The 15,589-nt window shown below is 47.6% G+C and overlaps 1 protein-coding gene across 5 annotated transcripts in view; it reads right to left on the reverse strand.

Annotated features, from left to right (window-relative positions):
* PTGES (prostaglandin E synthase) overlaps positions 1-15,589 on the reverse strand; it is a 27,062-nt gene continuing 11,473 nt past the window's right edge. Inside the window, exons 1-5 of one of the 5 annotated variants that reach the window (XM_062591066.1) lie at positions 6,897-6,947; positions 6,341-6,376; positions 6,190-6,256; positions 4,159-4,241; positions 1-275 (exon numbers count right to left, since the gene is read on the reverse strand). In XM_062591066.1, coding sequence (XP_062447050.1) covers positions 26-275; positions 4,159-4,241; positions 6,190-6,237 — 381 coding nt within the window. In that variant the 5' untranslated portion in view covers positions 6,238-6,256; positions 6,341-6,376; positions 6,897-6,947 and the 3' untranslated portion in view covers positions 1-25. The other 4 variants (XM_062591065.1, XM_062591064.1, XM_062591061.1 and 1 more) reach the window with 4 other exon arrangements.

Consider the following 15,589-nt stretch of genomic DNA (forward strand, 5'->3'; position numbering starts at 1 on the left):
TTTGAGCATCCAATTTTGTTCAGTGTTACCAATATGGGATTGTCGCAATGAGGATCTGCAGAGCCATGGAAAAGCAGGGCAGCTGGGCGACACTGTAGGCCACGGAGCGGGTGGGTGCTTTCAGCCGCAGAAGGTAGGCCACGGTGTGGACAATGCGCCCCACACAGAAGATGAAGAAGTGAATCCTGGCCACTGTGGGACTGGGGTTCAGCAAGGAGTAGACAGCTCCAAGGAAGAGGAAGGGAAAGATGTTCTCCATGTCGTTCCGATGGGCCCTGAAAAGAGAAACATGCTTGCTCTTTCCCACCACGCCTCCCTGCTGTCTCTTATCCTTTCTAGCCAAAATGCCCAGCCCTAGGAGCGTGGGTAGCCCTCTCTTCTGCTGGATGTGATGGAAGCATTCTCCAAGGGAGTTAGATTCCCCCTACACACATAAGCAGTGAGATTTTACACCCTGTGCCTTTCTTGAGGGGATGCTGTGCTCATAAAGCTTGCAGTAAGCTGCCCTGCGTGTCTGAGACGCCTTTGCCATAATGGATGACAGCTCAAGGGTTAGAGTTTTTAAATAAACAAAGCAAAACAAAGACCCTGCAAAGCTGCGAAAAGCTCAAGGCTGGCAGGTCGCCAGCACGACACGGCCCCAGATGTGTACGTGTTACACAATAATAAGGCAGCCTCTAGCCTGCATTTTCTCCAAAGGAGAAATTCTCAGGATATGAGTTTTGCTCCTCTTTGCAGGTGTATCCAAAGGAGACCGGTAAGAGGTGGCTCAAAGGCCCCTCTGTCCCCACGCACTGTGCTAGCATCACTTAATTGCACCATAGTGACACAAGGGTGAAAGCAGTGAAATGGGTTGTGCAATGACCTGTTTACACACATGGGGCCAAAGCCAGTGCTTTGAACGCTCTGCTTGAATATCCACCCATTTGAAAGTGATGGTACTATCTGGCAGCGTGTATGTGTACACATTGCTGCTACCAAAATAAGAGCAGACCATGATATTTGCTTAGTTTGTGTCCCTTCCTCTCCCAAGGTAAAATCAATAGCATTTCTTCAAAGCAGCTCTTTACAACAGCAGCCCCCAGCCTGTCATATGTATGGATGGGTAGATACGAGACTCTGGGTGCCTGCTACCCACTTCACCCCAGTGAAAACTGGTCCCCAAAGCAGCATGGCTTTTCTCATGCTCCCAATGTCTTTGTCCTTCTTTCTTTTGTTTCCTTACAATGCAGGAGGTTATTTCCAGCCTGCAGAGAAGAGCCCTGTCCCCTTGGCTTGACTGGAGGTCTCTAAGGTTGTGCCATGGTCACTGGGGGTGGATCTTGCAGCACAAATGGGGTCAGCCTGGAGGGTGACACAGGCACAAGGCTCGATTGCTTGAGCGTAGGCATCCAAAGCCCCTCCCTGTTTGATGTGGTCCCTGCTGCATGCCCTGGGAGCATTCAAACAGTCCCTTGCCACCCCTGTGACTCACCCTCTTCCAAGTCACAGCAGAGACTATCTCCAGCCCCAAACCACTGCCCAGCAGGAGCTGAACGCAAGGCACAGCTGGAGTCAATTTCTGCAGGAAGCCACCTCAAGCAGCTGCAGCCAAGTCAATTTGCTATGGCCTTCTCAGAGCCCTTTCAGGCACGGCTGCCCTGGCACACCTGGAAAGGTCTGAGCCAACCTGCCTGGCTGCAGCCAGCTCTGAGCTGTGTCCCCTCGTGCTGCGGGGAAGCTGGCACTGCACTGCCCAGCACAGACCTGCCCTGGCAACGAGGATCTGCTTTGTAGCTTTCTCTTGCTATCTCTGAAGGTTTCAGAAGGGCAGATGAAACTCTGATCAGAATTGCCTTGGCTTCCTGACTCTTGTGCCACAGAATGTTTAAGGGTTCACAAAGCTCAGAGAAAACTTTAAGAAATTTCTTCCCTGAAATAAAGATACTTTTTACTGCTTACAGGCCAAGATGCCTTTGCTACTCTTCTGTGCAAGCTAAGAGAAATGGCTGTGAAGTTTTACGATGCTCAGTCACAGCTCATTAGCACAGATAAAGGCCGGAACAGACCTGGCTGAAAACTGACTTTAAAAAAAGGAGAGGGGGTTATATTCCAAACCCCTCTCCCGCCCCTGAACTCAACTTCATCATGGAGGAGACACCCAGGCATCTGCCCTGGCAACAGCCCAGCCAGCAACCGCCAATTTCATCAGACTGAGGTTTGCCAAAGGTGTGGGTCAGAAACTTCCAACACCAAGCACCCAGGTTGTTGGAGGGCTCTGAGTGACTCTGTCCCCATTGCTCTGGCTCTTTCCCCAAGCACAACTGGCCTCTAGCCAGAGCGACAGAACAGTGCCAGGAGCGGCAGGAAAGGGCTCTCCCAGCAGGCCCAAGTCACCCAGCTGGCCCCAGCCTCCTCCTGCGCACAGTGATATCTGAGGACGTGAACGGAGGCTCCAGGCCCAGCAGCTGGTTCCCATCACTGCGCTGCACGAAATGAACTGTGCCTGAGCTCCAGTAACCCCTGTGCGGAGGCCTTGCTGCCCCCTTTCCCACACCAGAGCACGAGTTAACCACTGGGTCAGTGGTTACACCTGCGGGTAAACATTTCACCTCAGCCGTTCCCAACCCCAGCTCCGCTGGAGCATGAGACAGATGCACTGGCTGTTTGTAGCCAGAACAGTTACCTCAAGGCCTTTCAGATCCCCATCACCCCCACAAAAGGCACGGTGGCAAGGAACATTGTGCATCCTCTGGTAACACCACAACCCCCCGCACCTCAGTCTTCTCCACCACAACGAGGGTCATGAACATGTTTTCTTCGGATTTCAGCTCTACTAGGAGATGACAGCTATCAGCCACCCCACTGGCTCACTCCACTATGACCAAATACAAACCCCCAAGGCCTGAGCCACGGCAGAGGTTCAACAGGGCTGGAAGGATAAATGGAAGAAAGGGGAGGAGAAAAGAAAGAAAAGGCAGCTTGTCATTCCAGGGCTGACATGTAGCCAGAGGCCTCCTTAAAAGGCGAAGGGGAAACATCATAGCTGCCTGCTTTCTGTCCACAGCTCTGTTCCTACCCTGCACAGACCCAGCAGCTCCCGACAGCTGTGCTGTGGCCCCCATCCTTCCTGTTAATGCCTTAATGGAAAACCTTACTTCACCCTTGTTTGGGAGAAAGACCTGACTTTTGATTTGTCTTCACCAGGGTTGGGTACAAGTTAGCAAAGACCCACCCTGAGTACTCTAACTGGCCATGGCAAATCCCAGCCTTCCTCAGGACTTTGCTGGAGCTCCAAGAATTTATTTGTTTGGAAGTCTGTCTTTTCTGACTAATGAAAAGAGGGTTGTTATTATTATTATTAATAACATTATTTTATTTTCACTAGCAAGAGAACAGCTCATTTGCTTCTCCCTCTAAAAGGCCAGGAATTATATGGTACTTGCTGTTTTTAAACCAAATCTTGGAAACACTTCGATGTGAGCAGTGTTGTCACCCACCCATAGCAAGAGATGGCAGCTGAGGGCTTTGTAGCAACAGGACACTGTTCCATACCTGATTTCCTTTGCATAACCACCCCATGCATGTGACCTATTCCAATATTGGGGACACTCCTTCTGGGGACAGGGGCAGTAGTACAAGCTCAGGGCTCAAACACTCTGGATTTTAACCCTAGGGAACTGTGAGCCCCACTGAAGAAAGGGAAGAGAGGGAATCACCTAATTAAGTAAGGTAGAAGTTACTGCCACTGTGTCTGGCCTCTTCCTAGATCCTCAAACAGCACTGGGACCAGTCACAACCTGGTTGTGCTATGCAAGCTGTGCAAGAAACCAGGGAGATTTGGAGTCCTGTTGGAACAGGGCACAAGGAGCCTTGCGGTGGGGGTACAGGACAAAGTCCCCAGGAGACTGCAGTATCTAGGAACAGTTGAACTATGTCAGAGTTGGCCAGTGGACCCTAAACCTGGATCCTTCCTTGTTTCTTTGCTTCAGCACACACCATGCTCCCATTAAACATTAAGCTGCCCCACTGTATGAGGTCTTGCCTTGGAGCTCCAGCCATTCAACCCATTTAGGTAATTACTTAACTAATGAGCCTTTTAGCTTCTCATTGCTTCTTTGCCAGCAGCTTTGAGGGACTGCATCACAGCACAGGAGGAATTCCAGCACCGTCACTCACCTACGGCATCGCTCCACATCAGGGTCCTCACGGTAGTACTGCAGGCCTCCATTTCGCAGTGCATCCTCTGGATTAGCAAATGCCTGGAAGACAGAGTTGCAGCAGGAGGGGTGTGAGGGGACACCTTTCCAATGTGAGGCACAGGAGCTTGATTTGGGTATTTTTTACATGCAACTTTAAAATAGCAGAGTTAAAAAATAATTCATGAAGTACTAGCCCAAATGGGAGGGGCAGAGTTAATACAGCCCTTGCAGACCTAACTCCTTCACTACACCGAATGGCACAACAGAGATCGCTTTCATGCCTTATGAGATGGTCAGATCCCTTCCCAGGCCAGAAGCACAGTCCAGCTGGCCCATTCACAACATACTTGGTGGAATAACCACCTACGCTGGTTCTCATCTGGTTTGCACACACAGTTTGTAAGCTCAGACCTCTTTGGCTACAGCATTCAGAGCTGATGTTGCATGCATGTTAAGAAGATGTCAGGATAGTATTATCTATTATATTTATTACAGAAGACCTTAGCAGCAGCCAGAGCTAGGAGTCTCCACTCTAATCAACCTACTCCTTCTGATAGCTTATAATTTTGATAGCTTTACAGGCTGAAGTTTGGCCCTAACATTTTAGGAATTTCTCCCTGTCTAAGGAGACATTTCAGCCACTGCTTCTCACCCTTCAAAAACACAAGTGCAATTGCACTAATATGTCAGAGGCAAAACACAAGTTCCTGGGGATTAGGCCTGGCATATCCCAATGCATTTTCCTGAACTTCTGAAAAACCCATCCCTGCTCACAGAGCTGACCCCAAACCAAGGGCTTCAAGGGAGCTCCTAGGGTTCCTTTGCAGGCCTGATCCTAGTCCACGTCTCTCTGCACAACCCCCTTAAAAGAGAGTTTGCCAACTGCCACATGAGATCGCTTGTGGAGAAGAGCACAGAGCTTGCAGATGCGGAATGCAGCATTCAGAAGATCATCAGAAGTGACAGATAAGCTCGTCTAACTGAGACAGAAAATTCCCTGGCTGGCTTTTAACAACAGTTAGTGAGGGAAACAAGCCCTGGGGTAATCAGATCCAAAACCATTAAGCTCACAAATAAAAATTATTTTTATAGGTGCTCCCCACCTATGTCGAGAAGCTGTTCTGCAGGGACCTGGCTACACAAGACAGGTTGACTTTGCAGCCTAGAAAAGACCCTAGCACTTTCTTTAATCATGCTACAAGCCCAGACTGTCCCAGGACACAAGGTAAAAAGCCAAATCAATCAGTTTTGATGATACTACAGCACAAAAGTATCCACCTTTGTATTACGTCTGAGAGCACAAATATTTCCCTCCCACTCCATTGATACAGCTGGAAGCTCCGCAAATACTTTTAAGTAGTTTTTGTAGACAGCTGAATTTTGCCATGAGTTCAGTCTGGGTTGCAGGTGATAAAATGTCTGATTCACCTAGCAGACTGACTGCAGTCAGAGTTCCCAGCCCTCGCTGTGTTTCCCCCTGTGTCCAAGAATTATTTCCTCCAGCTATTGTTTTTACTTCCCGCAACTTTCTGTTCTCCTGGGGCATTCATGCAGGGTTTCAGCCTCTGAAAGCACAAAAGCTTTCTGCTATGCTGCAGGAATTCTTTCTCACAATTCAATGATTTGTTCTTAAATCTTTTTCATTTTTCTCCTTTCCTTCCAGACACAGCAAATTAACTGTAAACAGAGTTTCTTTCCAGAAGCAGCTCACCTGCATGGCAGTTTAGATCTGAAATTACTATTTAGATTAGGATTCAGAAATGATAAACATCAAGCTACAGATGGTAGAAACAAACAAAAAAGAGCCAAAGAAAAGCAAGATATTTATCTGCTGCAGATACAAAACAAGTTCTGCTTTCAACTTAAGTTGAATAAAACTCAACTTGCTTCAGTAAACTTTGTCAGGCTTTATAGGATTAAATTCAGAAAGGACTTGCAGAAAAGCCAAACATAAACCCATGGAAAAAGCCAGAAAAAAGAGAGAAAGGAAAAGGAAACTGGAACTTACCTTCTTTCTGAGCCTTACTTGTCCCGTAATGATGGCAACAACGTACATTTTTAAAATCAAGATTGTGCTGTAGAACATAAATGACATAAACACTTTGTTTTCCATCATTTTTGGGAAGATGGGGAGACGGTCTGTCGTCTGTAGCACTTACAGCCAGTGGAGATCTTGCTTTGGCTATGAGAGGGCTCTGTGGGAGAGGGGGAAGGAACAGCAGTGTTTAAACAGAACAGAAGCTACGACTGTTTTCTCATGGAAAGCCCACAGCCCCAGTACTCCCCTTCAGGCCGGACAGGAGTAGATGATGTGGCAGAACTCCCAACGAGCTAAAAACAAATCGAGGAACCAAGAGCAACGTGCTCCGTGCTGCAGACTGTTTCTGTTTCTCACTGCCTACTGGAAAAAACTCCATAGGGAGTTTTTGCCCCAAGCTGGGACACAACCTCCTTGACCATGGGGGCCCAGAAAACATCAGCCCATCCACAGCTCAACCTCCTGCCCTCCCTAAAAAAAACCCCACTACAATACCGATACCCCCATTTCCCACCTCTCCTTCTGTTTGTACCCAGCAGAACGGAGCTGCAAAGAGCATCAGCAGTATCATTAGTCACTCACCAGCAGTGTAGGCTCTGCTTGTCCCCCAGCTAATGAGTTGATTAATTGTGCAGCAATTGGAAGAAGGGGGAGTCAGGAAGAAGGTAGGCACCTACCTAAGCTGCATCCAGCCCTGGGTTTCTCTGCTGCTTCTGTTCCCGGCTCCTGCAGCCCACCCCTCTGTGCCAGCCCTCCCAGTGCTCTCCAGTCCCGCCCAGCGCTGGCGAGCTGGTTGAGCGGCTGTGGCCGAGGCAACCCGCCCTCCCCTTCACAGCCACCTGCTGAGTAAGAAGGGCCAGAGCTGTTCCCTGCGCCACCAACACTGGCGGCCTGTAGGCCTGGGCTGTATGTTCTGCCAGGCTGCTCCGAGTATCTCCTGTCTGGAAGGAGAGCTTCCACACTGACCGGCCTGGAAACATAGCCGGGCAGGTAGCGAACCGCAAAGCCCAAACCCGCATGCAAAAATAAAAACCAATCTGTCCATCCCCTAATACAGTTTGTGCTGCTTTCGTCCAAGAAAGAAGTGAATCAGTGGAGTTCAATACAACTTTATCCTCAGTCTAGAAAGTGGCATTTGAATTTGGAGCCAGCTTCTTCCAGCTATTGAAAACTTGTGAAGAAATAGGAAGATCTAAGTCTCTGCACAGAGGACTGCAGCTAGACTGCTCCTTGAATGCTGAGGTTTAACTCCTTCTTCCCCAGTTCTGGCCTGAGTGCTGGCAGTACCAAACCTCCTGCAAGCCTGCAGTGCAGAAGCAGATACTCTCCAAGTTTATTAATACTGAAAGGCTGGATTTGAGGTTTGGTTCCTTTACACAGCAAAAAGAGGCTTATTTCAGGCATATGAAAACTTTTGGAGGTTAAGTAGAAAATGAACATTTTTTGAGGATTTGAGCAATTTTTTTAATTAACTGACACTTTGGGGAAAAAACAAATTGTTTCAAGTCACAGAAAATCACTCAACCAGACAACTTACACAGTAGGATGATCTGGTTAGAGCATGGTGCTACTAATGCTAAGGTCATGGGTTCACTCCCCATACGGGGCTACGCTGAGGGTTGGACTAGATGATCTCCAGAGGTCCCTTCCAACCTTATGATTCTATGAAAACAACCTATTGAAGTGTTGGTACTTCTAGGATTATTTTTGTTCTTTAGGGTTTTTTTAATTGCCTATCGGGCAAAAATTATCAATTATGGCCATTCCAAGAGGGACTAGAGTAATCAAATGTAAACATCACACATAGCCCAGGACCAGCATTCAGGTCCTGTTGTTACAGACTCTGTTGCACAAGGGCAGGTCTGTCCTGAGGAATGGGACTCCGGTAGAGTCCCTCTGCCCAGGGAGGCTTGAGAGCCTTTTAGTCTGGAGTGCTGGTGTGAATATGAGGCTGCTTCATTCTCTCCTGAGATCAGTGCTGTGAAAGAGGTTTTGTTCCTCCCATTTACTGTTGCTTGCCATGGTCAGCCTCACATGTGAGCTGCGTGCTCTGGCCATCTCAGCCAAGAGGAGACCTTCCCCTGTACCCATCCGGCCCAGACTTCCTTCCTTCCATGTGAACTTGCCAGTCTACGCAACCCTTTGCTGCAGAGCAGGGCTAAGAGTTAGAAGAATTCTTCAAGCACATAATCTTTATCCAGACAGAGATCTGCAAATTCTTTACATCTGCCTCTGAATTCCCTCTGCTATTGTTGCTCTGCAGAGTCCATATGGGACAATGTTGCAAACCCCAAAATTCTGTTCCTCTCACTGTCACGCACTGGCTCAGCCTCACAAGGTCCCAAATGTGCAGAGAGCCTTTGAAAAACCCTAAATGCTGAATTTCAAGGGCGGGATACTCGTGGTTGGTCACCCTGGAGTCAGAGAGGCAGCAGAACAAGTCCCAGCAGAGCCCAACGCAGTGCTCAGCAAGCAGGACGCAAATGCCTCCAACGAGCTGTTTCTGTTGGGGAGTGAGAAGGGGGTACTAGGAGACACAGCTGCTTCACAGCCACATGGATTCAAATACTGCAGTAGGGGCTGGGGCATTCATCCTCGAGCCCAGCCCTGTGTTCCCACCAGACTGCCTCCAAGTCCCAATCACATTTCCTTGGAGCTAAACAGAGTACTAGAAATGGTCATTTTGCCATTGCCAAGCAGAAGCTGTTCATGGCAAAGCCATATTCCAAATACCTTTTGTTTCCATTTCCCCTCTCTGTGAGCAAACCCGTAGGAGAGAGGGCCTTGATGATGCAAGGGACAGACTAGCCCTGCAGCAGGAAGTGAGACTTTCTCAGGCAGCCTCTTATCTGGCTCTCCTGGGAGCCTAGAGCCAGCGCAGGCAGTTGGACCCTTCACCAACGAACCATGTGCTCCAAGAAGCCACTCCAGTTTTTACCAGCTGAGCATTCAGCCCAGAGGCTCTTCAATAGAGTCCTTTTCCCTTCTTCTGTCTTCTTCTTCTTCCAAAGCAGCCCGCATGCCTCACTGAGCAGCAGGAATATGTGCAAGCTTGATACCACCTGCAGACAAGCCAGGACTTCTCCTGCTAGCCGGAAACGTACACACAGACTTTGTCCTCCTCAGCATTATTCAAGTTTTGACAGGAATCCCTGGACAATTTGCTCCAGCAACTGGCACAAATTTGAATCAAATTGACTGATCAATACAGAGTTTGTTTAGGCATAAGCCCTTAGAGCAGACTTAGACATGTGTATTGTGTGTAATGTTTGAGATCTGTTGTGTACAAAAACCTACAGTGGGCACAGGAAATTGTTTCTTCCATATATTCATGCATTTCAGCTCCCTTCACTGTGATGCAGAGCTGAACCCCAGAGGGGAGGGCTGGCGTCTATTGAGACAGCACAGAGGTGGATAGGGATGAGGAGCAGAAGGCAAATGTAACGTTCCTGGGATCCCAAATCCCACTTGATTTCTCAAATTCAGAGGCCTTCTATGGTGTCAGACATTTCCACTGCAGAATTTCACCTTCCTGGTTTCCTGGACACAGGGTAGTGCTGGCTCCCAGGAACATGTTGAACTATCCCATTAATTCAGGTGGAAGTAGGCTGTTACTGTTACCAACTTGATCCTCCTACAAGGATCATATTCTGCTAGGATAGAGCCATTACTTGAACAAGACTGCATCCTAAGAACAGTATGACCTTAAACTACGTGTGAGTGACTAACAAGAATCACAGTCAGGCTTTGAAGGGATTGAAGATTTAGTCATCAGGTTAGAATGACCCAAGAATTTGGGGGAGAAGATGAAGGGTTTTGCTAAGGTAAGAACTGGACATTGGCAGGCAGAAGGAATGAAAATTCATGTGAGAGGCTTGAGAAAAGTACTTAAAAATAAAAGCCCTTAATAATGATCCTGCTTTGAAAGGATTATTTGGAAGAATTCTGGAATAAAAATCACTCTCCACTCCCACATGGGGAGTTATTTATTCAACCAGCTGACTTATCCTAAAGTACTATAACAGCCAGAGCAGTATTATTTTTCACTATTGCTATGTGGGGGAATTTCCTAGTGGCAGCAGGACCTACATGAGCAGGATGGTTGGGCAATAAATCCTTAGCAATGGGGTATGGACATGTATGCCACGGTGGCATGGCCTGGGCTCCAGCCTGATCTCAAAGGGCAGCAATTGTAATTGTCTTGAGCAATTACAGTTCTGCTCCTAAAACTTTTCCCAAATGAGCAATTACATCTCACAGCCTGGCCAGTAAAGAGCCCGGGGGACTGTTCCAGCCTGGAGGAGACAGGTAGGCGGGCAGCACTTCTCCAATGTGCTCCATCTTGTTAGTGGAGAAGATGCATAGCCCTTTCCTGAATACAGCTAGGATTTTACTTGCCCCCAGCCTGTGGCTCAGCCCATGGCTTCAGGCAGTGCTTAGCCACATTCCTGTCTTGTTCTGATGCTACTGTGAGCACTGGTGCCCTTGTTACCTGCCTGAAGACATGCCCTGCCCCAGCGATCGCTTCCCCTTTACTGTGCCCAGCCCTTGGAAACCTGGCGGCCCATGAGCGCTGCTCTGGCTCATCAAACACAGCTATGTTTTCAAGTAAAGGCATGAGTTGTTCAGCTATTTATTAAAGAGAAATGTGCTCTACCTATGTACTCTTTAGTCTGCACAGAAGGTCACATCAACATGATGGTGATTTAACCCTTCCCATGACGCACCATCTTTCCCCCCATTGAGAAAAAGAAACCCCATTGCTCTATGTGCAAATTCCCATCCCCCAGACTCCCAGGCTCTTTGCATCATGTAGGTCAAGAGGAGGCCACAGCCTGAAAATTTATTCAACAACAAAAGCATTGGCATTAGCATCTCCTGAGATAAACAGGCTGGTTCAACCTCTCTGAAAACTCAAAACAGATTTTGTCTGTGTTGCATTTTAAAGCATTCCCCCTGCAACTCCACTGGCTGCAGCTATTTATTTGAGTGGCCTCAGAAATGAGGAATATATGAGTAGTCTCTCCCAATTAGTGCTTTGTACCCACAAAGACCAGGTGTATGATGCCCAAAGCAGGAGAAGACCTGGGGAAGTCACAAGGCTTGGATGTCTAAGGCGCTTCAGGTCTAAAGGCAGGTCTAAAGCAGAGAACAGGAGCAGAGGAAGCTGGCACTCCTCAGCCGGCCCCAGGTCAGGGACCAGGACCAGGACCGAGGGAGGCAGCGGCACGTCCTCCTGTCTCCTCCCTTGAGCTCCATCCACTAGTCCCTCCTGCCTCCCCAGGCTGCTGCCCTGCTCCCAGCCAAGCCAGGACCCACTACTCTCCTTCCCTCTCCACCATACTTAGGGGCTGCCTCAAATTGCCATAATCACATAGCTGGCGGGGGAGTCACTGCATCCCTCTTTGGTGTGCCAGCAAGGAGATACTTGCTGAAAGAGAGGCCATGAGGCTGTTAGCATGTAGGAGGCATGTTATTGTTTCTTATTCTGAGCCTTACATAGATTCACCCACAGGCTTTCTCTAAGAGGAAAGAATTCCTTGGCTACGCTGCACTTGTGTGTTTGGGGATGCAACCCAGCTGGAGGAGAGAGGCATAAGGAATTTGCTTTTCCTCTTCCCTGCTTTCTCCTAGCAATCCAACTAGTTTAAAAGTTGGCTTTCAGCAGAGCCATAACTGCTGCTCCTGCCATGGAATGAAGGTGGGAGACATAGAGGAGAGGGCTTGTGAGGGCATGTGAAGCCAGCATCTCTCTCACTTAGTCACATTGCAGCAACTCGTGATGTGTTTGTCTTCCTAAGAATTGGATCCCATCAGCTGTAAACAACAGGCAAGACCCACTTATGTTACTGCCCCAAAACAGGGAGTTTCCCAGCCAGGCTGGGAGAGAAGAGAAACAAATCCTGCTGCCAAAAATTTCAAAATTGAGAAGCACTTCTCTAGACTTTACCAAGCATTTGAAAACCTGCAAAGTAATTACAGATGCCCTGGTGGGATACTCTTTAGAGAAAGCAAAGGTAAAGGATACTGTATGGTTCTGTCTCCGCATGTTGTGCTATAAAGGAACAGGAATTGGGGAATGTTTTATAGCATTAAGACCACTGGCTCCCTAAAAGGGCTGAGAAAGAACGTAGCTGCCGTCCTAGATTTCAGCCTTACAGAGACTTGACATTCAAGAGCAGATTAGAGATCCAAAGAGAAAAGGAGAAAACAAACCCAGCCAGCCTTTCCCTTCTTCCGTGCCTGACCAAGGACTGTGATTTGATGTTATGCTGATCCTCAGGTCTCTGCTCACCCAGCAGCGGTAAGAGGTGCCCACCTTAAGAATAGGCACATTTTTTCGGCAGGTGGGTAGCTCCCATTTCCTGGGCCATTAACCTTGCCCTGAAGTCCAGGAAGAACAGCAGGCTTCAGAGCTTGCCCATTTTAAATCATTGTAAGTTCCCTTTTCAACAGAAAGGCATTTTAAAGCATCATGGAAACCTAGCACAAGAGGGAACGGAAAGGTCAGCGCTTCATTGCACTTCACTGAGAACAGCGACCCCATCCTGGACAGACCAACTCTAAGGGGAGCCTTTCTTCATGGGCTGCTGTAAAGCTTCATCCATCACAAAGTTTTCCAAAACACAGAGCTTATTTTTAAAATCTTGAGTTCTATGTCTCCCCTCAATCACCCCTAGACTAAACAGCATCAGTTCCTCCCACCCTCCCTCATAGGTCATGTTTTCTAAACCTCTTATCATGCTGATCTCTGCTAAATGCTCTTCACTCTCAGAGCAAGGTACCAGCAGGAGACAAGGGATACTAGCTGGGCAGTCCTCTTTTTATAGCAAGCCAACATGAACCACCCAAGGACCTCTGTACTCCCTGCTCATTGACTTTCATGGACAGTGTTTTCCCAGGTTGCTCACTAAAAATTGTATGACAGATACTGTGAAGTGCTTAAGTAAAAATTAAAATCATACCTGTTCCTCCTCTGCTTTTCTTTCCTCTCGTCCATGCGCCCAGTCACCCTGTCAAAGAGGAAAATATAGGCTGGTTGGATTACTCTTCATAAATGGGCTGTTTTTGCATCACCTTAGCTGGATGGTCTGTTCTCCCATTAAACTAAAGTCTAGCGCTCCCCCAGGCTCTGTTCAAGAGCAGCTTTACCAGCAGACATCAAATTCCTGGGCCCTCACAACCAGCTTCAATCCTTGCTCTGGCCCTGCTGCTCCTTTAATAAGAGTAGCAAACAGGGCCCTCATACTAATGAGGCTTGACTCAGAGAGAAGTCAGAGTTTCTCAGTGTTTTGAGGTTTCCTACAGTTTGGATGAAGTCACTAATGAACTCAGAGTTATGATCCAGATGAATTTTGAAACTTTCCCTTTTTCTTCCCCTTGCTAAAAGAGATACCCAGTGTGTCTTTTGGGCTTGCTTCAGCAGCACTGACTACATTGACTGCATTTGGGCAGCCAGAAAAAGAGTAGTCCACATAGAAACTCTGACATTATTAACAAATACTCTCTCATATTGAATGCTGAATACATCCTCACTTTAATTAGCATGTAAAGCAGGGAGCAATTCAGCTTTGTTATTTACAGTACTATCGCCTAGAAGTTTTTTTATTGTTCTGTCTTCTCAAATGCCTTTTTGCTCACAGTAGTGGGACCAGAGAGCATGATCGAGGCTACAGTCATGTCCCCAGACTGCTAAGTGGCAGACAAAGAGAAGGGAATGAAGCCTAAAGGCTCATGTCTGGACATCAGGATTTCAGAGCAGGGATTACATGCCCTGCGCAGTGCTGTGTGCATTGCACTTGGAAGTTAAATATAAACAGTGCATATTTTCCAAACTCCCAGCAAAGAAAGGGAAGGAAATGTAGGCCCCTATTACCTTCCAGAGCAATTCCCCTGACTCTATCAAGACCAGAATTTGGCCTGAATGATGGAGCAAAGAAGTAGAGAGGCCTCTCTAAGCTCCTCCACAAGCAGTGATGCTTGGACTAGCTGTTCTAAGATTTCTTCCCCATCCAAATGATCTATTAGCAAGACTCCTTAGGAACCTGCCTGGGTCCCATACTTCAATTAGTCTCCTGACTTGCAGACTACATCCGCGTGTCCATGACATGTGCTCAGAAATCTGCTTCACCCTGTGTTTATGCAACCATGACTGCACTGTGCAATCCTCTGCGAGGAGATACGTTCTCATTACAAATATTTACAGAGCAGCAGAATGCATCTGTCTGGTACAACACGTTTCTGTTGACAGTGCAGCCAACTCAGCCAAAATTGAAGAAGTGCTCACCAACTAGCAGGAGACAAGCAGTGTCTGTGTAGCTTGGCAGCCGTGGCATGGCGTAGAGAGAGGAGGCTATGGGATGCCCCAGGCACATTAGCAGGATTAGAGCCATCCCACAAGGAGAGTCAGGACAGAAGGGTGTAGAGAACAGCACCACACAGCAGTACCCTCAGGAAGGTTTGTGTGTGCGTTAGCTGGTGGGAGGGAGTGGGAAGCATTAACTCCTGTCTCCTCTGAGCTCTGTTGCAAAGTATCTTCAACAGGAGCAGGGAGCCTGCCTGGCCATATCAGATGCAGGACGACCATATTTTCAAGGTGGTACAAGCCCCTGTGGTTGTTAGCAATGGACTGAGGCTCCCTGACCCCATACACAACGCTTCACTGAGTCTTCAGAAGTCACTGGACTTCAGAATTCCTTCCTTCAGAAGGGATTAATTCAAACTCTGAATTACAAAGTTTAATACCCTTTTCTGAGAAGCTGCTGTCATAGGTGATCTAACTCTTGATAATTATATGTGTCAAGTCACTTTCCAAGCTGTTAAAATTAAATTACTTCCTGGGACAATGAGTTCCACAATGAAGCACAAATTAAGATGACAAAATATAATAATAATTTTTTAATAGGACCTGCTTCCCCTCTTGCTCATTTCATGGAGAGAGAAACAGCAGTTCAGGAAGAATTGCAGTTCTTGCTCAACTTGGTTTAGTCCACTCCTTGTTTGGTACCTGGCTGTGAAATTACTCAACCTTATCACAGTCCCATTCTCTTTCTCTTTTCTTCAAAAGCAATTTCTTCAATGTTTTTGATTATTCTAGTCATACCTTCTTATTTCCCTCATGGAAGCAAACAGATGACCAGCCTGCGACTCCCAACTGATTTCACTCCTTACTCTCCAACTGTCCTTTGGCCTCCTAATAGCTCATTTGTCTTTAAAACACTGATGCATCCTGGGCAAACCAGTCCTCACTGAGGGGTCTAGGATGACTCCACACTGAGTTATTTAGTACTCCAGAGGGGCTACTCCCAAGATGAAGGAATTCCAACTATGTTCTTACAGAAGACAGACCTGGGACACTCACGCTATAGCC

The sequence above is a fragment of the Rhea pennata genome, chromosome 18 (genome assembly GCF_028389875.1).
Source record: "Rhea pennata isolate bPtePen1 chromosome 18, bPtePen1.pri, whole genome shotgun sequence".
Taxonomy (NCBI): domain Eukaryota; kingdom Metazoa; phylum Chordata; class Aves; order Rheiformes; family Rheidae; genus Rhea; species Rhea pennata.